This window comes from Schistocerca cancellata, chromosome 7, assembly GCF_023864275.1.
Source record: "Schistocerca cancellata isolate TAMUIC-IGC-003103 chromosome 7, iqSchCanc2.1, whole genome shotgun sequence".
NCBI lineage: Eukaryota > Metazoa > Arthropoda > Insecta > Orthoptera > Acrididae > Schistocerca > Schistocerca cancellata.
This window is the reverse complement of record NC_064632.1, coordinates 178,784,435-178,809,065: the sequence shown is the minus strand read 5'-3', so window position 1 is coordinate 178,809,065 and position 24,631 is coordinate 178,784,435. Positions and strand designations below refer to the sequence as shown.

Sequence of the window (24,631 nt, the reverse complement as noted above, 5' to 3'; positions counted from 1 at the left end):
ATTAAAGACCCTATGAGAAACTAGGGCACTTCTCCCTCTGACACTACCCAAGCTACACGGGAATAGGTCCATTTTTATACATAAGGCCACATTCAATTCTTCCCATGGTTGGCTTCATAATGACTCAATATATCCTCCACTTACACCATCTAATACGGGTCCATTTCCAGTTGTGCAACGTGCCCCTCACACATTCAAGATGTACAACACAGTGCACAGTGATCAGGAGGAAGTGGTCTGCATGGAGGGCCTTAAACCAAGCACTCGCGCAAAGAGATGAGATAAATATGACTACCAGATAACATCCTCATTGCAATCAGATCCTTCCACCAATCTGCACACGGCCGACTGCCGACAACAGCAGCCCAAACAGTGGATGCCAGCCACAACCATTGAAGTGTCAACATCAAGAAATCGTGAAACAGGAGTTGGTGAAACACCGCTTCCCCAACACTGCTGGTGCTCCAGGTTTTAAATAGATGGTGGGGCTGGGGGAGGGTGGGGGGGGGGGAGAGAGGGGGGACTGAACTATCAATTGTAACAAATGACTTCAACTAGGAAGTGTCATCTCTTTTATACTTTTGATGTTCTTCTGGGTTTTAGCGTTTTTTTCTGGTAATGTTCTAATTTTGTGCTCTTGTAATTGTGATTATCAAGGTATACAATGCTGTCCAAGGTGTTTGCATGAAGTTTGCCATTCCACCCAGTGTTCCTATAGAGGTGCTCTACTGCACAAGCAGTGCTGCTGTTTCAAAATGGAAGCTATGAAACATTGTTATCTTCCAGATGCATTGATCATTCTCAATTCCAGTAGTATTATGCAGATGTAATGTTGTAGCAAAGTGAAGCACAGAAATTTCACTTTCAGTTTGTGCGTCGCTGCTTGTGGTCATCTATCAAGAATAAAAGAGAGAGCTCTAGTTACTTGTGTAACTATTTTCCTGTGAGAGACAAAAGCACCATTGCAAAATTGTGGTTAGCTATTATGTTGAAAAATAATTGTGAGTTACCTGTTGTGAAATGTGCTGCCACAGTACATTCAGTACTTTTGACGCCCCTGTATCTGTGGTCAAGCAGACACTTCCTTTGTATAAGGAGTCCCCAACTTAGCATTCATACACTTTTAGTATTCTGCTTTCTTGCTTCACAGGTTTCAGCATACTTCAGGGTATGTGGAACCTATTACCTGGTTAGAACTGTAATGTTGCAACCTATTCCTCATAATTAATAATTAAATACATTGCTTGTGTTGATATGGAACTTGCAGATTCACTCACTCATGAGAGCAGGCCATTCACACACAGCTGTGATTGTGGATCGCTGGTGTCTCTGTTGAATTGTGCAGCATAGCCTGGACCTGAATGCCTCAAGACTACTACTAAGAAGGAGAAAATTGCATGGCTCATTGACAGGCACATCCATTCTGCTGTTTTCAATAGGCTTTTCCACCACATATTTTTCCGAAAAACAGGGCTACACATTAAATACAGTTATGGTTGAAGCAGGTATTGGCAAAACAAGACACCACAGCTTGAATAAAACATTATAGGACAGACCACTCAATATTTTTCATCAAAATGTAAGAAACTCTCACAAGTGAATGGACAAACTACTAATACCAATACAGGATAATCAAAGAGCCAGTGCAGTGTCAACAGATGAAATGTGTTTATCAGAATACCAAAAGAAAATTCAATTGAGGAAGCTAATAAATTATGAGGCAGAATTGCTGGCCATTACTTATCTACAGGAGGCAAAATGTTTAGTACTGCCAACACACACATGTGAAAGTAAAAAGTAACAGCACTATGTAGCTTTTGGTGTGTGTCACACACCTAAGGTTCTGAGGGCTCTGAACTTCCTTTTTAGCCTTCTTGAATCCATCACTCTCTTCCCACTGAGGAACATACTAATGGTGCCACTGCTATCAGTTTTACTTTTATGTGTGTCTATTGGCAGCTCTAAACACTTTGCATCCTGAAGGTAACTACTGGTCAGAAATTCTGTCCCATAATTTGTAACTGATATGGGACACAAACCATATGAATACAAAACAATATGATAATATTGTGGAACAAATGACCCTTCTCCTCTCTGAGATCTCTGAACTTTGTGGCCAAGATACTGGTTACAATTTTGTTAACAGTATGCTATCCAAAGTTTCCATGAATATCCCCATAAAAATTAGGAAACTTACCTTTAATGTCTTAATTTCCACAATCATCTTCAAAGTGGTTCCCTTGCCCTTTTTTGCAATGGTTCCAGTGATTTTCCCATTGTTGGAAGCAGTGCTGGAAATCTGGCAGCTGAACAGTGTTCAAAATGAGTTGTGATTCCAATTGAACCTTTTCTATGGAATCAAAATCCTGCATGAGGAAGAAATCGCAAGGGGCTAGAGCAGGCAAGTGGTTGGGGTGAGGGTCAGCAGTCATGCTATTTTTCCCCCCCTCACAATGAGGGAGGTGTGTGCAGGTACAATGTCATGATGAAGCAACCAGTCTTTTTCCTTTACCTCCAATTTCTCAGGTTGCTTGCATCTAACAACTTCCCTCAGTCTGACTACATGGAAGAAACTCCTTATGGGCAATTTCATGAATGTCAAACAGAAATAATTACCATTAAACTGATGCTGCAGCCAACTTGGTGCGCTTTTTTGGGTTGCAGAGAATGTAGCATCTTACATAGCAAAAACTGCTGTTCTATTTCAGAGCTATAACTGCACACTCATGATTCACAAGCCATTATGGTCTTGGATCTTCTCAAACAGTTGTCAGCAGTTTCGTGCTTATCTTAATCCCATGGTCTTATTGGCTAGCATTCAAAAGACGAAGAATGAACTTTGCTGTAATCAGTTTAATGTTCAGTTCATTGAATTGCCATCCACATAATGGAAAATGCAATTGGGTTTCCACATAGATGACTTCAGGGCTTCTTCCTCAGAATGCTCCAAATACAGATTCTCAAGCAGAAGAGAGAGTGGGCTGCCCACAAACTCCCTCCATTAAATAGAAAATAAGTGGATGTCAGGATGTGTTCGAAATGGCCTGTGGTTTCCAAGACAAATTTCTGATGAATGGACACTACTGACTCTCATAGATGCATCCTGGTGAATAGTGAATGTGGAACACACATCTGACCCCATGGAAGAGAGAAACTCCACAACTTCCTCAACATTAATCCTAACATTAGAGCCCATACCAGAAGGAAGCCTACCATTCCTGTATGCCATGGCCAAGAAAAGAGCAAATGGCACCCTAGGTCATCGCGTGTATCAGAAGAAAACACACATTCATCTGTACTTGCACACAGATAGCTGTCACCACCCTAAGCTGAAGAATGGAGTGCTCAAAATGCTACACAGGGCGTGCACCACACCAGAGACAATGTGTACCCCTTAGGCAACGGAACACCTCAGAATAGGGTTCTGGAAAAATGGTTTCTCAGAATGGCAGATTACACATTCTCTGTGCCCCACAACTACAGTACAGCCTGCGGAAATGGACAAGGTTATGGAGGAAGAAGCTGCCACTGCCTTTATACTGTACAGCGGCATGCTACTGGAAAAAATCAAGACATATTCTGAAATAGCAACAAGTAAGAATGTCTTTTGTCTGTCCAATAAAACACAGGAGTTATTGAGGAGTGTCAAAAATGACTGCTGTTTGTAGATGGCTGAGATATATTACGGTTCCATGCCACTATGGCAAGATACAAGGTCTGTTTGAAAAATTCACAAAAACATTTTTACATTTACCTTTTACTTACTGTGCATGATCTCTTTTAAATACCCTCCTCCACAATTGATACACTACTTCACATGCCGTTTCCACTTCCAGAAGCAGTCCTGGTATGCCTCTTCACGGAGCACGCCAAGTGCTGTCTCTGGAGAGGATGAGGCAGCACAGTGACTGTTTTTTGTGCACTAGTCATGCACCAACAGGAATGAATGTGTGGTTGTGTTATCATGATAGAAGAGCCATGTAAGTGTCTCACCAAATTACAAACTGTTTCCTTCTCAAATTTTCTTGCAGGTGCTGCAACACATCCCAATTCTTCCATCGGTTAACAGTTTGTCCCTGTAGCATAGAATTCATGATGAACTAATCCTTCAAAGTCAAAGAAAACTGTCACTATGGCTCTGACCTGACCTGATGAGCTTTTTTGGTCTTGGAGAACCCTTCCCTACTCATTGTGAAGATTGATCCTCGGTCTCAACAACATAACCATGGACCCACATATCACCAGTTATGATTCTCTTAAGAAACATCTCATTCTCATTTGTGCAATCCGAAAGCTCTTCAGAGATTGCGAGGAGAAGGCCTTTCTGATCTTGACTCATGAGCCATGGGATGAACTTGTGGAAACACAATGCATTCCAAGATGCTGTGTCAGGATTTCATGACATGATCCAACTGAAATGTTACATTCTTCTGCAATCTCTTGGACAGTCAGTCTTCGATTGTCATGCACAATTTCAATGACATTCCTGACATGAGTGTTGTCAGTAGATGTTGAAGGGCATCATGAACGAGGGTCATCTTTAACTTCCGTCCAGCCATTTTTAAACCATGTGAACCATTCATAACACCAAGTACAGCTTAAGCACTCATCACCGTATGCTTTCTGCATCACTTGGTGTGTCTCCGTAAAGGTTTTCTTGAGTTTCATGCAAAATTTAATGAAGACACAAAGTTCCTCCAACTCTGCCATCTTGAATTTCACAAACTGTGCAACAGAATGCTTTGCTCAATTCAGCACTGAACAATAACTAACACACATACAATGATGAAATTTCTGGCAGTTATACATGAAACAGAGACATGTGGAGTGATGCAAACCACATTTTGCTCCAACACACCATTGGCATGAAATTACAAATGTCTGGAATTATTTCAACAGAACCTGCATATACTGGACAAACTGCATGCACTATTGAAGATCAATACCAAGAACACTGACAGCACATTCGACTAAAGTATCCCAAGTTGACAGTCACAGAGTACTGCTTGTTTGAGACCCTTGTGATGGAATACCAAGGCACCATGTTTTTACAGCAAAAAGTCAAAATATTGGGAGAACATCATTAGAGGGGTCACCAAAATAGCACTACTGACAATCTCATAAATGGGGACTGTGGCTGTAGTCCCAGCAAGGCTTGGGAACCAGCAGTAGATTTAGTTAAGAAAAGATTCAGGAAACACAAGCTAGTTATCAGGGCAGATGGTGTCCCTACATCCACACTGCTGCAGCTGTGGCATCTGACTGGGTGTTGCCATCCACAGAAACTAAAGCAATCCCCTTTTCGGCAACAAACGTGTGCATATGAAATGGCCCATGATGGCTGGGACATAGGACAGCCATGTGCCACCACTAGGACAGTTCGTCAGCAAAACTAACGATGGCAACATGTCTTATCACTGAAATACTGGACCCACTGGACTCTATGACGTCAGTACACCCGATGTCTATTCCCCCAAACAAACATTCTGGCTTCTTGCTCACTAAAAGTCTCCCTTTGCATGCACTATGTTTAAGCTGGTTTTGTGGAGCTTAAAACAAAACTTAAAGTAGACCCTGTGTGCCTTCAAGTCAGCCATTACATATTTTGCACATGCAGTAGAATACAGCATAAATTTTTGCACCGATGCACTCACAATGCTGCAATAGAAAGAGACAACTAGAGGCACCTAGCAGCTTAAAGCTGATGCACTCACATTGCTGCAATGTGGCAATAGAAAGACACAACTAGAGGCACCTAGCAGCTTAAAGTTGTACTACTGATCGTTAGGTGCAATATTCAAAATCCTTGAAAATTTCGGGTGGTATCTCATACCTTTATTTCTTGATTTCAGTGTAACTGATTAGAATGTTTTAACATTAAAATGTGATTTCACAGCCTGGCAAACCTTTTACTATTACAGTCACTTCCAAAACAGTGGAGGTATATGCAAAACTGTAGAGCACCAGGACAACATGTCTTGAAATACTTAAACAGCATTGTGATTGGGTTGAAAAATAGAAAATATGTTTATGTAGTATCAATACATATACTCATTCCAATATTCACAGGGTTTTTGTGTGTGATGCTATATGGCCACAAGAAAAATAAAATTTCTGATAGATGCAGGAACTGTTCAATTTTTCCACTCCTCATATTGTGATAATTTTTCAATAGAAACTGAAGATCATCCACCAACATACTCAGATTTCCTCTTCCGTGTTTTAAAAAATAGTCTTTCTCTTAAAGATTATCCCTGCAACTTAATTTCTCCAGTGTGTTTATGCAGCATTTTTCAGAAGATTGTTAAGATGTGATTCCTGATAAAATGGATAAATTTCCATTGATCCCAATAACTTAAGCCCATTAACTTCAATCTATGAAAAGCATATATCTCCACAGAATTAACTTCTTGGTTTATACCTTCAACAAATCTGCAGGCAGTATCCTTTCTGCTTCTGCTTACACGGTCAGTCTGTACTGGCTTGTTTTTCATAAATTCAAAGAAATAGTAAATAATTATCCTGCCTCAAATATAACACATTGAATCTACATCCAACAGCAACAACATTGTTCATAGGCCAAAATATGTTAATGTGAGACTATAAAAAAATTATATTTCATAAAACAGAAAAATTATTTCCATTCTGAGCAAAATAAAAGATCAGTAACACAATTACAATTTTTGGCTGACTTTGTACATAAACAATGAGAAATAAATATCACCTTTTTTACCAAGCAAATATATTCATGCACATAGGGGTCTACAAATTAGGAGGGAGCACTTGCCCCTGCCTGCAATCTGGATTACAAAATTTTTATTCACCACAGAATTCTCATCCATTTCTAGAAATTATTATCCATGAACCTACTAAATACTGTGTCTCTAGTAATCTCTAGATGTTTGAGTGTTTGTCAACAGAGAACTGCGCCATTTCCTTGGTACAGCAGCAGTTCTGGTGCTATCCTTCTGTCAACACAGATGAGACTGTTTAGAGGAAAGGGGTCAAACAAAGTTCCCATTCTAATCTCTGCCACTTCCTCAAGTCCATATCGATCTGCATAAAAGGTCAGGCCCAATGTTCTGGCAGTGTGCCCATTGCCATTTCCCAAAACTCTCTCCTGTACTGTCATTGGCACAATCTAAGTTTGGCTGTAGTGTATACCTGGTCGACAGCTGAGCCCAATTCTCTCATCCTCCTGTCGCATACCTTGATGATAACAGTCGTCAGCCTTCAATTTGTACACGTCATTTTCTGTGCTAGAAGAGGACAAAACAGTGTTAAATTTCAAGGCCCAAAAAATGTCTTCCTCAAGATTGGAATTTTCTCAAATTTCACACACAGTGAACACAATGTATCATGTAGTCATAGTTACAAATTCTATTATCTAGTTGACATTGCTGCACAATAACCTGTCAAACTAAGGACACAAGGGCCATTTTGGTTCAGTTCTAGGCAGTTAGTTGGCTCTATCAACCAATTAGAGATTGATATAGTCAAATGCTTGATCAGAATTATATTTCACACAGACAAGCCAATAGCTTTAGCTTTCAAAACACTTGTGTTCAACATCAATTGCGCCAGTAAATATCAAAATATGGAAAACATGAAAATAATACAATACATGCAACAACATGTTTTGTAAGCAAATACAATATTATTAATGGCATCAAAGTTGAAGAGTACCAGTCACGGTATTTATTGCTCTTTATTTGTGTTAATGCCCAACAAGATTTTCTGTGTCATTCTGCTTTTGCTATTACAGATTTTTAATTCTCTGAGTCAACTCAACATTATTGGTGTACAAATAATCTTTGTGAATTATTCTACCTTCATTTACTAACTCATTGGATATTCTGAATTCAATCAATTGAAGATGTAGCATCAGGTCATTAACCAAGAAAAGTTGTTTCCATAGTTATATAAATGCCATATACTAACAAAATGTGCTCACCTTTTAGGTACTGAAGCAGTCTACTTTCAAAAGTATATTGAATGTTTAACACTCAATGATTTGCAGTATCTCCAGACAAATATAGTTCTTGAATCGCAGTACATCCTCAAACACACTAAATCATTATATTGCAAATGGCAATGACAGTAGAATTTTGCCCTCTCCTCCTCCTCCTCCCCCCCCCCCCCCCCCCTTTAAGGAAATTTTTGTGGACCCCTATATCCTGCCACTAGGCATTATGAGCAAGTGCTGTATTCCTACATGGAAACTCACAATCCCACTCTTTTTAGTTAATACTGAGCACCACAATGACCCAACAACAAGTGGTGATATTCATGGGAAACCCTTTGGAAAATGACATTTCATTGCAGAATTACCTAGATGTAACTATCTATTGCTTGGGTTGCTTAAAAATGAAGTGGGGGACCTGCTATTTCACAATGACAAAACAGCAGAATTTTTTTTCCATAATTGGCTGAAGGCATGATTATTCATTCTTTATGGAGAGAACAAATAAAAATTTCCAGTTTGCTGAGAATATTGAGGTAAGATAGGAATATATATTTTGTGGATTATTACCACATTTTAAAATACTACATTTGTTGCAGACTTGCAGTATTTTTTATAGTGGTGGTAAATAATCATGAAACTTAAGACACAAGTGACTCCAAGATGTACATTTAAAGTTATAGTCCACGTCTCTTCACCTTTCCTTCTTCAGGAAATTTCTTTTTCTCTCTACTTTTATCAGTCTTTGTCTCCCCTCATCTTCACAGAAGCTAGGTCATTCTCAATTAGGGTCTGAGTGAACTGTCCCATTTTTCCAGCTTTCCATAACCTACCCCTCTTTTCTCCCAGAAGAAGGAAAGCTAGAAGTCTGGAAAGCTTTCTTCTACTTATATAAACATGTATCATCACTACTTGAATTTCAACCCCTGAGAGCTAGTGATGGCCAGGCATTCCTGTCTCCTTGTAATTTTACAGTAATCTGAACCTTTGTAATTTTGATAACAGCTGACATCCCAATTTATTTCTGTAATATCTATAACCAATGATACCTCAATTAGAGCAGCCATGTCATACCTGCACTTTTTTGCCTAGTTTACTTCATTATTGCTTACATTTTTCCCCTTCCCCACAAGATGTATCTTTGCACCCCACTACCTGCCCCAGCAAAGATTGCTGCCCACCTCAGATGCAGAAGCAGTTGGGCCTTTGCACTCAGAGACAATGGTGGCCATTGTGTGTGTGTGTGTGTGTGTGTGTGTGTGTGTGTGTGTGTGTGTGTGTGTGTGTGTAGACAGACAGGAAGGGAGGGAGGGAGGGAGGGAGGGAGGGAGGGAAGGAGGGAGGAAGAGTGTGTGGGGGGGAGGGGAGGGAGGAGGGGGAGGGACAGAGGAAGAGAGAATCTTTTGACAGAAGTATGTTATGAATTTTCCTCTAGCAAAACAGAAAGCGGCACTCTTCTATGTTCTTCAGACTGACAGCTCGAAAGATAAGTAAATTGCAATGGATGGTATTTGAATCCAAGCTGCTCGAAGTGTGCAATGATGCACAATAAATAAAACAAGACAAATGTATAGTGTCCCAGTATATCACAGAAAATACACTTCTTTTTAATCAATTCGTAAAAGGGACATAAACCTTTATTTACTCATGTGAACTTGGTTCACTTAATAAAAATAATAAAATTCACAGTACAAAAGTAACTTTCTACATCTGAATTTTACATTTTTAATTCAACTGTTATAATAATATTTTATATATATTTCAAAAAGAAATCAGGTATTATAGATTAAATTATTTATTCTTAAAAACAAAGGCAAACATGCTTTATGTCTTAATGCACTTTTATCACACATTTTCTTAACCACACTTTGTCCAAAATCTCATCATTTATTCCATATTCATTACTCTAAACACTGCAGAAATGTGTTATTAAACATGGAATTAAAGCTACAAGGAAATTATATAACAGTTTCCTTTTATTACTGTGCTCAAGGAGATCTTATTCATTATTCTCACACCATTATGTATACTCTACTGCATTTCACAATGTGTCCTGCAGCAAGCAGAAGCATTTTATCACAATGAAGAATCCAGCATGAAAACCAAACACATTAGTACTCCCTACAGTTAGGATTTTTACACACTTCAATCTCACCAGACAATCTGAATTTAACAGATGAAGCACATTTAATTCAAAATGATCTTGTACTCTTAGAAATTTATTGATTCAATACTTAACACAGCAGTGTTACCCTTGCAACTGACAGAGCCCTAACCAAATCTATGCCCAACATGGGGTATCTGTATTACATAATGCGGCAATCTTATTACTCATTCTATGCCATAACTGTTAATAAACTGATATATGATATAAAGACATATCCACTGCCTCTATATCACACAACTTGCAGCAACAATACTGGCCAGTAATCAGGGATATGAAGCTACATCTCTATCCATTTTTACAAACTTTACTGTATTGATCACTTAAGCCACAATCAATAACAACAGTTAAGTTTTATACACTTAAAATCTGGAGGCACTATAAGGAAAACCAGTACCTTGCCATCTGTGAGTAAAAAAATTCTTATACATTCCACAACTGCTGCTATGTTAGATGTTAAGGACATTTGACTTATTTCAATCTTTCAATCTCCAAAACGTTCTCCCTGGCTCTCTCTGGAAAACCCAGACACCAAACATGAAATATTCCTACACAGAAGAAAAATGAACTTCTGGATTAAATAAATCATTAATATAAAATTTGGGATACATAAGGTACTTTAAACGAAAATCATTCTCTTACATGAGAGCAAAAATAAGCGCAAGACAATTATTAGCAAAGCAAACAATTATTAGCAAAGATATTTAAAATATTGTCATATTTTTCTTTCACATACACACTGCTTAATTTATCAGTACCAATCAATGAGTGACAAGAAAATGATTTACATGCTGGAAAATACATGAAGTTCTCGTGTTCCTAGTTACCTTCTTTTTCCAATGGGAAGATAATATAAATGATAATTCCTGAGATGTAAACAGTAATAAAACTTCCATCAGATTTACGTAAAAGATGAGTATAGACCATAGAAATTAAAAGTAATGCCAAGAAGTCTAACAAGCAAAAACATTATGGGATGCACAAGTGCCTCCATAGGACGGAGAAAAAGCCCAACATTGACAGGCTATGTACAGGCACTATGTGACAAAATTTCAGGATGGGAGAAACATTGTTCAAGTGAAGTAATGTGTTCAGGTTCTCCCATTGTACTATGGTCCACTTCAGCAGCTTCCAATCTTTCACAAGATACATCAAATCTTGAAAAGATAGCGTAACATAAAGAAGGATTTCCAACAACATGAAACTTGCACTAAACCTTTTGCAGCAAATTTATGGAGAGTGGGAGTAGGGGTGAAGTAGAGAGAAAAGTGACCACACTAACAGGGTCACATAATTTGACCAAAAAGACTTACTGATTTTGGACAATTATGTTTGCATAATCTCTTTCCCAGCAGTTTTATGAAACACATGGCTGAATATTTCAATAAACAGCATATGAAACTGCACAACGATTGGGTACTATAAAAATAAGCAAGTACAACATCAAATGAGCAACAGACTTAAAAAATGCAGATCTCTCTTTTATCTTAAAATTTATCCAAATGCAATGTGATTTATTTTGACAGTGCAACAAATTTTGATTCATATACCATGTTGGAAATTAAATGATGTACAGGCAAAATAAAATCTCTCTAAAAAGCAAATACCCACAGCTCCATCCAGAATATGAACATATTTTTCCCATAATTTTCACATGAGAAAGCAGGTGCAAATGTATGAGAAGCACCATTATCTGTGACACAAATGGATATTTCTGAAACAGTTTGCTGGCCTATTGTTTTCATAATTTAACTGTAAACATTATGTATCACCAGGGGTACTGTCAAGTTTATAAACTGGCATTTTCTGTAAACTGTAAACTTTTTAATAAGTATATTTTGAAATGAACATTCTTAAAATCTATTAAAACACATTTCTTTGGCATTCACATTTCAAAAGAAATAATAGTAAGTAGAGAACATATTGGAAGCACATAAATGAAGTTGAATATGGAGTTTTTTGTGAATGTGTATGTTGTGCAAAGATTGCTGACAAACCTATGTTTACATTCAGATGTAAAAGGATTTGCAAAGAGGGGGTCACCATTCATCATCAAATGGGGCATTCAGTGAGAGCTATAACACTCAAGAGTGCATTAGACAAATGCAACTTTGTATATTCAGTTTGTTAAAATAAGTATATTATTTAGTGCTTCCATTATATGACCAGAAATTTTCTGCATTATTCTCACTTATAATTTTATCAATCAAATAATTCACAAATAAACAGAGGATTATTAAAAATTAACCCTTACAATTAACAGTAACTATTGTGCTTAACCACTACATTTTTAATCAAAATGCAGTTAAATGAAAATACAGAAGATCACCATGTTAGATAACAGTAATTTCTAGTTGTCTTTGTGTAAAATGACTACCTACCTACATAACTGTTTTTGACAGATCAACTGCATTTATGTTATTAACTCTCACATGTTGCTCACATCCCACCAAAACAGAAAAAGAAATTATCAAAATCCAGAGCAACTATAATGCATTACAAGAGACCACATTTCTCTAAACAACCACAATTGAAAGTTTATTAATTTTTTTAAGCAACCGAGAGCATTAAAAATGTAAAATATCAAAACTGTCAACTGGATAATTAAGTGGAAAAAATAATACTTGCCTTATTTCAGAGGTTCAAAGAAAGAGACCTATTTGGTTTTATGACATTTTTAAAGATACAGTTTACTCCAAATGTGAGCTATATTCTCCGAAACAAAGTATTAACTATGGCTTTTTAGTTACTGAAATTCCCATAAACACAGTGGTGAAAATGTAATGCAAATGATCAATACATCCCCAATTCCTCAAGGTCTAACATAACCAAATATGTGAGCTGATATGGTTAATAGGAACAAAATTATTTCCTGAGGTTGCTGTGGCATAAAAGTTAGAGCATTGAACATGGTCTCAGATAAAGGGATGTAATATTTTCAGCTATAGAGACGCAAGACAGTTTAAGTATTAAGAAAGTTACTATGAAGAAAAGTTTGAGGAAAATAGAGAGTGTGAAAACTATTGAAATGGCACTTGCACAGTAACTACTACTAGTGTCAGTGACCGAAACTTTGATGTTCCTGTACACAAGAAATATGGAAGCAGAATTTGAATCGGTACACACTAAGAAAGTTCTGCTGACAGAAAATTATAATATAAATAACATAACCTTGTTACTATTGCCTGAGTCTTACATCTCCATCATCCCCTTCTTTAAATGTCATTGGAAACACGAAAAAAGAGAAGGTACGATACAAATGTATAAAAATTATTACACACTAGCATTCTTATATACAAATTATGAACAGCATTCAATCCGTTTAGATGGCACTTTTGCTGCAAAAACAGCTCTTTTCCTGTCTCTGCTCCTCTCTCTCTGTCTCCCCTTACAGTTTCAAAATGAAACATCTAAACAATCATCAGTCTTTGCTACGATACTGATAATCAGTAAGGCCTTGTTATTAATTTCAAAAAATGACATCAATACTTTGGAATGATACAATATGTGATCACAGTACTCATTTCATCTCAACAAACCTAAAAGCATTACACCAATTGTGCAATTTGTTTATGGGTCATTTTATTTATTAAAGGGCTGAATTGTGGTATCACATTAAATTTTCTTCTTTTTTTTTCTCTCTCTCCCTCCTAGTATAAAAAATCCTACTTATTATATTTATTGCAGCATACACTTCTCGTGTCACAATTCTATAAATGTGTAGAAATATGAAGTGGTATACTTCCAAAGACCGGTAATGATAACAAAGGCACATTTCATACTCAGTTTGACCAAATTTCTGAGTAATAGAGAGAAATTGAACACTCATATAACGCAGGACAAAAACTGGAAAAGCTCAATTTAGTACAGTTTTACACCACTTAACAACAATAATAATAACAACAATAACAATAATAACATCAACAAAGAGATAGTTGGTAATCAAACACTGCTGTTTTTTAAGCATACAGAGCAACAAAACTTCCTGATTATTGCTGCAAATAATAATAAATATCAAAGATAGGCTGTGTAACATGAACCATATAAAAAATACAGAAAAATATCTGTTAATGAGTAACGGAATTTTTACTATAAATTATAAGTATTGCCGCAGATTTTGTATTTTGTTAAGGAACTCTCATTCATGCATAAATATTAAAAACCTTATATTACGTGCAGATTGTTACACACTACAAACATCAGCATGGCAACTCTCAAAGAACTGTACATTAATGAAAATATGTAATGTGCAACTGATCGTCTTATCAGTCACTAACAATTACGATGCAGGAGATAACCACAATACAAAGAAAGGACTGCTATCACCAGGACTGACAAGTACAAACACCCTCACATGCAAAGACAATACCAATATAAGGAAAACATGGAAGGCATTTGAATTTGTTGAATTAGTATTCAGTGCATAAAAATAGAAAATGGTTTCCAAAAGCAATAAAGGATTGTTAAATACGCTTCACAACTGGAGACAACTTATTGCTCTGTCACTTTTCACTGACAGACAAGGTAACAAATATGAGCACTGTGGACTCATTTATCACAGCAGTTTGCCCAAAACTCCGTAACATACACTTCAGTAAATTGTACATTTCTTGTAGGTCTTCCAATGAAATTAATTTTTTTGTGCACAACACAGTTGTTCCAATAGCATGGACAATCAAGTAAATTCTTAAGATTTTCACTGGCATTAAATGAAAATCATGCATAAGTAACATCATTAGAGAGTACTTCGAACTTTATCAAAGTACAATTAAATAATTCTGATTCGTTTTATGGCATGAAATCTCAAAGTAAACAGTGTTACTTACAGCACATTAATTCAAACAGTATTTGCATGAAACAGCATCACCCTCAATCAGCTCAATCCTTTGTTTGTATTCAGTATACCTTACAAATCATTAACAAGCATAACTGTTTACAGTCACTGTGAGAAAAATTTTAATTTGAATAGATTGCATAATTAAGTTCAATCCGATGCTCTGTATCCTATGTAGTCTAACACAAAAAAGACTAAAAAAAGTTATGATATTTCTGTTCTTTCTTCAGCTAATCCAATAAGGAAACCCAAACTTCAAACTGCAGTAATAAATGTCAGACCTTTTCTCTTATCAGTATTCATAACAAAAGACTTCTCACAATTCACATCCATTGTCGTGATGGCCCTAGATGATTGTTCTCTGACATTTACCATTCTAAAATATTCTCCAGCTGACTCAACAATAATCAAGATTAACAGAAAGGAAAGGCTTTATGTGTTTCAGGACAAAAAAAATCACATAATTCTCACAGCAGAGTAGCAAGTGAAAAACCATGCAATTTATCACAATGGACCATACTGTCCTCTTATTTTTTGAAAACCAATACCAGTATTCATTCTAAGAGAACTGATGCAGTACCACACAGACTGATATGAAGAAACATGTTCACTTTTATTTTAATTTTTACAGAAATAAATCACAGAAACATTGTACAAATGATTGCACAAATTCTCTATTCCACCAGGTGTTTCATTCACTTCTCTTCCTACTTGATATGCACGACAACATGCAAGCAGGACCTGCTCCAGGTATGGAAATCTTCTTTGATGTGATGCCCATGTGTTGCTACAGTGTGACAGAGGGAGAAATAGAGAAGGGAAGGAGGGAGAAGTAGAATGGAGCAGAGGACCACATGACTACTATGAACCCAAGTCATGCCAGACACTACCATTCGAAGATGGCGATGAAAAGACACCTCCTTCACTACTTGAATTTGCATAACCTGGAACAAAATTTTATGCCGTTAAAATGAGCTTTAAAATAATTGTGAAAGCATATCAAACATTTGAATGAGAGTTACAGTATTTCAACAGTTTACTATATTGGTAACAGCTGTATACTTAATCGTTTGCTGCAAAAGCAACCCATAGAGTGCAATATTCCTGCTTCACGTAAGGAAATACTCACAATTTTCTGGCTTCCTGAATGGAAAATCAGCTTACAGTGTTTGTAGAATTTACTTATTTTACATATTAACCATTTAAATTAAAATCTGACGAGTATCAACATTATTTATGAGCCCTACTGTCTGTATCAAATACTGTGTTTTCTTTTGAGCACTTATTCATATGTTTCTTAAAAAACCATGTATAACTTTAAAAAGAATTGGTTACATTGGAAATAACTTCAAGTTTGATGAAATAAGAGGATGTCTTGATTAAGTAGAGTACTAAAGCTACATCTATAAGCATAGACTTTACATGGATCAACAGTTTCATTTGATTATCTTTGAAATGGGCTACTTCAGGGTTTCAGTACACAAGAAAGATTATAATTCTCTGCAGAATGAAACACAACTTATATTTAAGAGTCAAATGGAATTTCAATTTTATGACTTTTTTGAGGTTATGAGACTGATTAGCTCTTCAGTCTCAGCAAGTAATATTCAATATTAAATGTGCTTTACTGATTACATGATCTAGGTAGCCTCTCTAAATTTACTATACATGTAGAAAAGGGTCCTTTTTCAGGCATTATTTTTTTGGTCTTACTCACCACATCCACAAAACAAAATATATTATGATTTTTTATACAGGGGAATGTCTCATGAAGCACGACTAATCATACTGTTGTTAATGACTGGACATTATCAATGATCTGTGGACTTTTATTTTGCAGCTTGTTATCTGCTAAGGAAACCATTTCAGTGCCAACAATGTCCAGCAGCACAGAAGGTCACTCAGATCAAGTGTCATACGTTTGAGTTAGGCAAATATAACTGATGTAGAAGATGTCCCACAGATTGCACATTAATGAGTTTTCAGCTCAATATTCACTCTGTGAATGTACTACTATATATAAGTATGTCATTATCACCATACATAATAACATTTTCATAATGAAAATGTTTTGCACATGTACGGTTTGGAATGAGATATTTTTATATCCTGTTATTTACATTGGAAGATTGCTAAACCACTCTAACAGTCTGCAAATGGTTCTAAGACCCACACTCACTATGAATGATTCTTAGCAACTTTCACATACTTGTATCCACAGCCAAAATGAGGTGTATTTATTAATACTCATTCTAGTAATTGACCTATTACAACACCTTGTCATCATCAAGTATATCTAATCAGTCAAATAATGAACCACACACCATAAAACAAAAGGCAGAGGAGTGTGAAGAAACAGTGTCAAAAACATTACTATTCACGCAAACTAAGTTGACACTCAGTGCAGCAGCTCATAGGAGTGACCACAAAGGCATTATTCATTTACAGTAAGTTCCAGCAGCCACCATGCTGAGTGGCAACTTGGTTTGTGTGAATAATACATACAGTATATGCCAACTTACTGAAAGCTGACATACTGAGAACCATGGCCATAGTATAATTACAAACTTTATAATTTATACAACAACCAGCTGCAGGTCGTTATCTTAGAAGCTAGGTTACAGAAAGGCAAACCTATGTTTACAGTATTTGTAGACTTAGAGAAAGTTTTTGACAATGTTCGCTGGAATACTTTGTTTCAAAGTCTGAAGGTGACAGGGGTAAAATACAGGGAATGAAAGGCTATTTATAATTTGTACAGTAGCCATAAGGTAGTTATAAGAGGTGAGAGGCATGAAAGGGAAGCAATGGTTAAGAAGGGAGTTAGGCAGGGTTGTAGCCTATCCCCGGTGTTATTCAATCTATACACTGAACAAGCAGTAAAGGAAACCAAAGAAAAATGTGGAGCAGAAATTAAAATCCAGGGAGAAGAAATAAAAACCTTGAGGCATGCCAGTGACATTGCAATTCTGTCAGAGACAGCAAAGGACTTGGAAGCACAGTTGAATGGAATGGACAGCATCTTGAAACGAGGATATAAGAGGAACATCAACAAAAGCAAAACAAGGATAATGGAATGTACTCAAATTAAATCAGGTGATGCTGAGGGAATTAGATTAGGAAATGAGACACACAAAGTAGTAGATGAGATTTGCTATTTGGGCAGTAAGGGGGGGTTGAAGTAGAAAGGATATAAAATATAGACTGGTGATACAAGGAATGTGTTTCTGAGGAGGAGAAATTTGTTAGCATCAAGCACAGATTTAAGAGTCATGAAGTCTTTTCTGAATGTATTTGTATGTAGTGTAGCCATGTATGGATGTGAAACACAGACGATAAACAGTTTAGACAATAAGAGAATAGAGGTTTTTGAAATGTGGTGCTACAGAAGAATGCTGAAGATCAGATGGGTAATCACATAACTAATGAGGAGATACTGAATGGAATTGGGGAGAAGAGGAATTTGTGGCACAACTTGACTAGAAGAAGGGATCGGTTGGTATGAAACATTCTGAGGCATCCCGGGATCACCAATTTAGTACTGGTCGTGTGTGTGTGTGTGTGTGTGTGTGTGTGTGTGTGTGTGTGTGTGATTTTTGCAAAGGCCTTGTTGGCCGAAAGCTTATTTTGTGACAGTCTTTTTGTTGTGTCTATCTGCGACTCAGCATCTCCGCTATATGGTTAGTAGCAATTATTCTTTTCATAACATTATTTAAAATTGTAGCAGTTTCAAGAAGAACATTTCTATGAAATTTAGAAGCCAGGATAACAACAATATAATAATAATTACTGGTACTACCTTTTCTGTTTGCTTTCATGCTCGTATCCGAAAATTTTTTCACCGTATTTTTTGTCCCATGATATTGTAAACCACATGTTGTGACCATCTGACATAAAATAATGTCACCATTTTGTGGGCCCGTCCATAAATTACATCACACATTAAGGGGAAGGAAGAGGAAGGCTCAACACTGCGTGACTGTGGCGGGGGGAAGGGGGGGGGGTTTATGCGACATAAGCTTCATGTTGTTAAATTGTATGGTTTTGTTTAGTTTTTTATGAGAACTCTGAACTCCAATTTTAATGATTAACTGTAAAATATTACTAACTCTATCATTATTATTCATTAAGGTTTTAATTTGTTTGTATCACTTTCTGACACATGGTGGTTGTGCGAAGTGATTGTCATTCACGCTCACTGTATCTACGGTGTCATACTTCAGCTGCCTTTGATATATGCCTTTGAGGCTTTGACAAAAACTGCCACCCCTCTCATTTTGTCTATGTTGAACTGGCAACATCATTCAGTTGAAATGTGACTTGCTGAGTGATGGACTTGTTTTTCTTGGGTCTACTATTTTGTGATTTTTAGTTTTTCTAAAAAATTTAAAAAACCTAAAAAAGTGAAAGACAAAATTAACACCTTGGTGTGAAGTCTGAAAAGTAGTGCCAATGGTAAAGGTGACATGGATTCGAAAGTCAAACCACACCTTTCTGTCTGTCTGTTGGAGGTAATCATCTCAGAAGGTATAGTTCTCAATATAGTGTAGCTGGATTCTTCAAGGTGATTTAGTACACATATCGTATGAAATGCCCATGTTCATCATTTTGCATGTTTACCTTTAATTACTGGTAGAAACCAAACATGATGTACCCCAAGACACTAAAGATATTGGCATGCAACCAAGTGGAAACCAGTTACCTCAAACAGCACCTAAATCAATGCCTATTCAAAACACTTCCAGGAATAAGGAATAAAATTGTAATACTAGAATCTGAGCCCTGTAGCTTGATGTTAGCACGCAATGTCGGCACATGGTGACAGATCAACGTTACACTGAAATTCTAAGGTGCTGCACATCATTGGATGACTTACAGGCCGAACTATGCATACAAGGCTATACTATCAGTGGATCAGAGTTATTTCCTTCTTCCCAGACAAGTCAGCACAGAAGTAGCAATATAACACGTGGTAACTGTTCCTGTTAAATTGTGCAAATCAGACTATGTTTCATGTAAAGCATAAAGATGGTAAATTCTGTAAAGCTGCTATAAGAAACCTAGACTCTTTAGCTTCAATTTTGGGCCCTCATCAAGTATTATTTTTATCTATGCGTGAGAAAGCAGTGTGTCATTAGGTATTACAGCAGTAAATGCTCAAGCACCACTATGAATGCATCTTGACTATCATGTAAAATTACTGGATCATGACTTTGTGACTGTTGAAAAACATAAACTTATTACCTCTGTTTAGGCAGGTACTGCAATAAAAGAAAGATGGTGAAGGGAAACCTAAAGCTGTGACACACTATGGGCCTACATTCATAGTGATTCGTAGTGGAAAACATTCTTCCTCTAACACAGAGACTCATGCCACAGACACATGTAGACTTTCTGAATTACCAGCTTTTGAAAAGTTAATGAGAACACAATACGGTTTTGTAAAACCCATGTTTATTTTCACTTCTATGGTGGTCCCCATGAAAATCCACAAAGAGAGAGTTTTAGTTTCAGCTGTACAACATTTCAAATATTTTGACTTGAATGCTAATTACATTGCCACAAATACTCCAGCAAGAAGTGCATTTAACAGAGCAGGGCGACGAATGGCTCCTTTTAGCTGAAAACCAACTGATGTGGTGTTTCATTCACATCTTAATTCCAGTAATTGAACTACTGACTTGGAGCTACAAAAACGGAACTTTGACAGTGCCATAGTTGTGCTGGCTAATATTTGATGCCAACTGGTCACTGATGATTTTCCTGTGGTTGCCGAATACATTGTGCCAACAGATAGCAGGTTGGGTATCATACGGACTAGGACATAGAAAAATGATGTCACTTGGTATACAAATCATGTTGTGGACCACAATATTTTTTGCAAATTGTAAAAAGCAAGGTGGTTGTAGGTTGCAGTGTGTGACAATCCAGCTTGTGGCAATTATTACTTTTACCACTACCTGTTTTGATTAAACAGACTTCAGACTGGTATATACCCTTAGGAAATGACATCTCTGAACATAAATTTGCTCCACTGTTACTATTGCTCTATTTGGATCTCCAAGTGCCATCACATTTGAAGAAGTTCCGTACACTGGTTATTGCTCCAGTGTTGAGGCATACACGTTTCAACCATCGTGTGGCATCTTTAGCCCATATTTTTCATCATACAAAGCCACTAACCAACACATGCAATCACATAAGAGCCAATAAGAGAGTTTGCCACCATGAAGAGTCCTCCTCAAAAAATTGCAGGCAGATGTGCCAAGGTAAAAGGATTTTGTATAGAAATATATATAAATAATTTTGGAAGTGCCATTTTAATTTAATAATTTCTAAATTGAAAACTACAAAATATGTTATGTCACACCAGGGGAGTGGGCATCACACAAATCTGAGCCATGTGACTAAGGGGGGGCGGGGGGGGGGAGGGGCGGCGCCAAAAATCATGAAATTTGTGTGATGTCATTTGTGGATAGCCCTTTACTCTTTGAGCATTTTGAAAACTGCTGGATTTATTTGTTGTATATTAAACATAATAATTATATCTAAAAAGAAAGATGATGAGACTTACCAAACAAAAGCGCTGGCAGGTCGATAGACACACAAACAAACACAAACATACACACAAAATTCAAGCTTTCGCAACCAACGGTTGCCTCATCAGGAAAGAGGGAAGGAGAGGGAAAGACGAAAGGATTTGGGTTTCAAGGGAGAGGGTAAGGAGTCATCCCAATCCCGGGAGCGGAAAGACTTACCTTAGGGGGAAAAAAGGACAGGTATACACTCGCGCGCACACACACACATATCCATCCGCATATACACCATGCGGATGGATATGTGTGTGTGTGCGCGCGAGTGTATACCTGTCCTTTTTTCCCCCTAAGGTAAGTCTTTCCGCTCCCGGGATTGGGATGACTCCTTACCCTCTCCCTTGAAACCCAAATCCTTTCGTCTTTCCCTCTCCTTCCCTCTTTCCTGATGAGGCAACCGTTGGTTGCGAAAGCTTGAATTTTGTGTGTATGTTTGTGTTTGTTTGTGTGTCTATCGACCTGCCAGCGCTTTTTTTTTTGGTAAGTCTCATCTTTCTTTTTAGATATATTTTTCCCACGTGGAATGTTTCCCTCTATTATAAACATAATAATTAAAATTACATTGATCTCATTGCTCTCTAATAAAAGAGATGGCATGGGTCAAGCTGAAGTCAAATCAATAAAATTGATATGAAATAACTCTCATATTAAAACTGGCACTCAAATGTTCAAGAGTGTCACTTTTCAGGCACATCCATTAACCATTTGTAGTGTAGTAGTTCATTTATTGACCCACTGGACAAGCATGTGCTGAAAAGTAACAAGTCGAAATTCTTCTTACTGCTTTATAAATAAAAGCAATGTGATTAACACCGTACATCTTTATTCTTCATAGTCACACTCATGATGAACACATTTCTGCCAACAAGAGGCCAGTTTGTTAACGCAGTCACTGTAGAATGTTTGACTTCATTGACAGAGCCATAACCACACTTCTGCTTGCACTGCTTCGTCACTATCAAAGTGAAGTCCTCTAAAGTGTTTCTTAAATTCTGAAAAGAGATTAAAATTAAATGGGGCAAAGTTAGAACAGAATCAAGGATTACCGATGACAGTGAACCCAAGATGCCTGATTGTTGCAGAGGTCATGTGTATTCTGGCAGCATTGTCATGCTGAAGGAGACAATGCTCCATATGTGGAAGAACTCTTTGAATTCAAAACTCTATTACAGAAAACTTAAGGGGGACAATGTCATAAGTGGTAAAATACCAGTGGTCACAGGTGTCAGAGGGATGCCTTGTTTAGGATAGGGAAGGGGGAAAGAAAACGAATTTTACGAGAGATTAGCAGACACACTCAGTTTGAGAAAACAGATGAACAGGAGTCAGATTTTAGCATACAGCCTCCATTTAAACAATGTTTAAGAGAAAGTAATCAAAAACTGCCAGTTCATCTTCGCCAAAGCAGTTATAATCCCATTAGTATGCAGTATCAGTTATCTTTATTACACCAGAACATTCCGGGCCTCAGAAATAAAGTTGATGAACTACTCATTTGTATTGATGAAATGAATTCATCTAACCAAACTGACATTATCTGCCTCTCTGAACATCAAGTGACTACAGTTATAGATATGTCAGACATTTCAGGATTTAAGCTAGCTTCCTACTTCTGCAGAGTAGCTATGGATGGAGGAGGAGTTGCCACATTTATTAAAAACTGCCATAAATTCAAGAACATTGACATTAATAAATTCTGTTTAGAGCAGCATCTAGAAGCATGTGCAAAAGAAGTAGAGTTCTATAACAGATCCTATACAATAGTAACTATCTACCGAGCACCTGCATGAAATTATAATCTATTCATCTAGAAGCTCTTTTGGGTTATTTAACAGAAAGAAACAAAGAAATTTTGATTGCTGGTGACTTTAATACAGATTTTCTAATGCAATCTTCCAGTAAACATTTACTGCAGTTAGTAATGTTGTCTTTCAATCTAACTCACACTGTAAACTTTCCAACTAGGATCACTAAATCCTCAAGGACAGCAATTGATAATATTTTTATAGACAAATCAAAGGAACAAAATCATATCATAAAACCTGTAATAAATGGACTATCAGATCATGACATGCAGGTCCTTGTTTTAGATATAAATTCTAAGCAGATTATCAAGATTGCTAAATCTGAGTACAGGAGAGTAGCCAATCAACCAAAAATTGAGTGTTTTAGAAAACTGCTCAAAGATATGAACTGGAAAGATGTGTATAGTGCTCATGACATGAATGAAAAATATAACACATTCATGAACAATGTCAGTATTATGTTTGAAAACTGTTTTCCTCTAAAAGTTACTGAAATTAAACAGAAGTCTATAATAAAAACATGAATTACACAAGGAATAAAGATTTCCTGTAAGACAAAAAGGAAAATGTGACTGTCGACCAAGAATAGCTCCAATGCTGATGATTTAGCTAAATACAAGGAATACTGTAAAATATTTAAAAAAGTAATTCAGACATCCAAACAAATGCACTACGAGAAGAAGATGGCATTTCGGGGAACAAAATAAAAACAATATGGGATATAGTGAAAGAGGAGACTGGTAGAACCAGAAAGGAACAGGAACAAATAGCATTAAGGGTAAATGACACATTAGTAACCGATGGGCATAGTGTGGCAAATCTATTTAACACGGTTTATATCCGTAACTGATAGAATGGGATTGTCAGGATCAGTTAATAATGCCCTTGAATCGCTGAAACTAGCCTTTACAAATAGCTTCAGGTACATGAATATGTCACTCACTTCACCAAAAGAAATAACTTCCATAATAAAATCTCCAAAGACAAAGCATTCTAGTGGTTACGATGAAATATCAACAAAGTTAATTAAGGTATGTTCTTGTGAGTTTAGTACAATTCTAAGTTACTTGTGTAACCAATCAATTATAACTGGGGCATTTCCTGACTGGCTAAAATATGCAGATGTTAAGCCTCTATTCAAGAAAGGGGATAAAGAGATACCATCAAACTACAGACCGATTTCACTTTTACCAGCATTCTCAAAAATTTTAGAAAAAGTAATGTACAGGCAGCTTCTCAACCATCTGACCACAAATAACATATTATCAAGAA

At 36.8% G+C, this 24,631-nt stretch overlaps 1 protein-coding gene across 2 annotated transcripts in view; it reads right to left on the bottom strand.

Moving 5' to 3' along the window:
- Nucleotides 1-9,532: 9,532 nt before the first annotated feature.
- LOC126092586 (WD repeat-containing protein 26) overlaps nt 9,533-24,631 on the bottom strand; it is a 146,152-nt gene continuing 131,053 nt past the window's right edge. For both annotated transcript variants that reach the window (XM_049908273.1, XM_049908274.1), the window contains one exon: nt 9,533-15,905. In XM_049908273.1, coding sequence (XP_049764230.1) covers nt 15,823-15,905 — 83 coding nt within the window. In that variant the 3' untranslated portion in view covers nt 9,533-15,822. The remainder of the gene's footprint in view (nt 15,906-24,631) is intronic.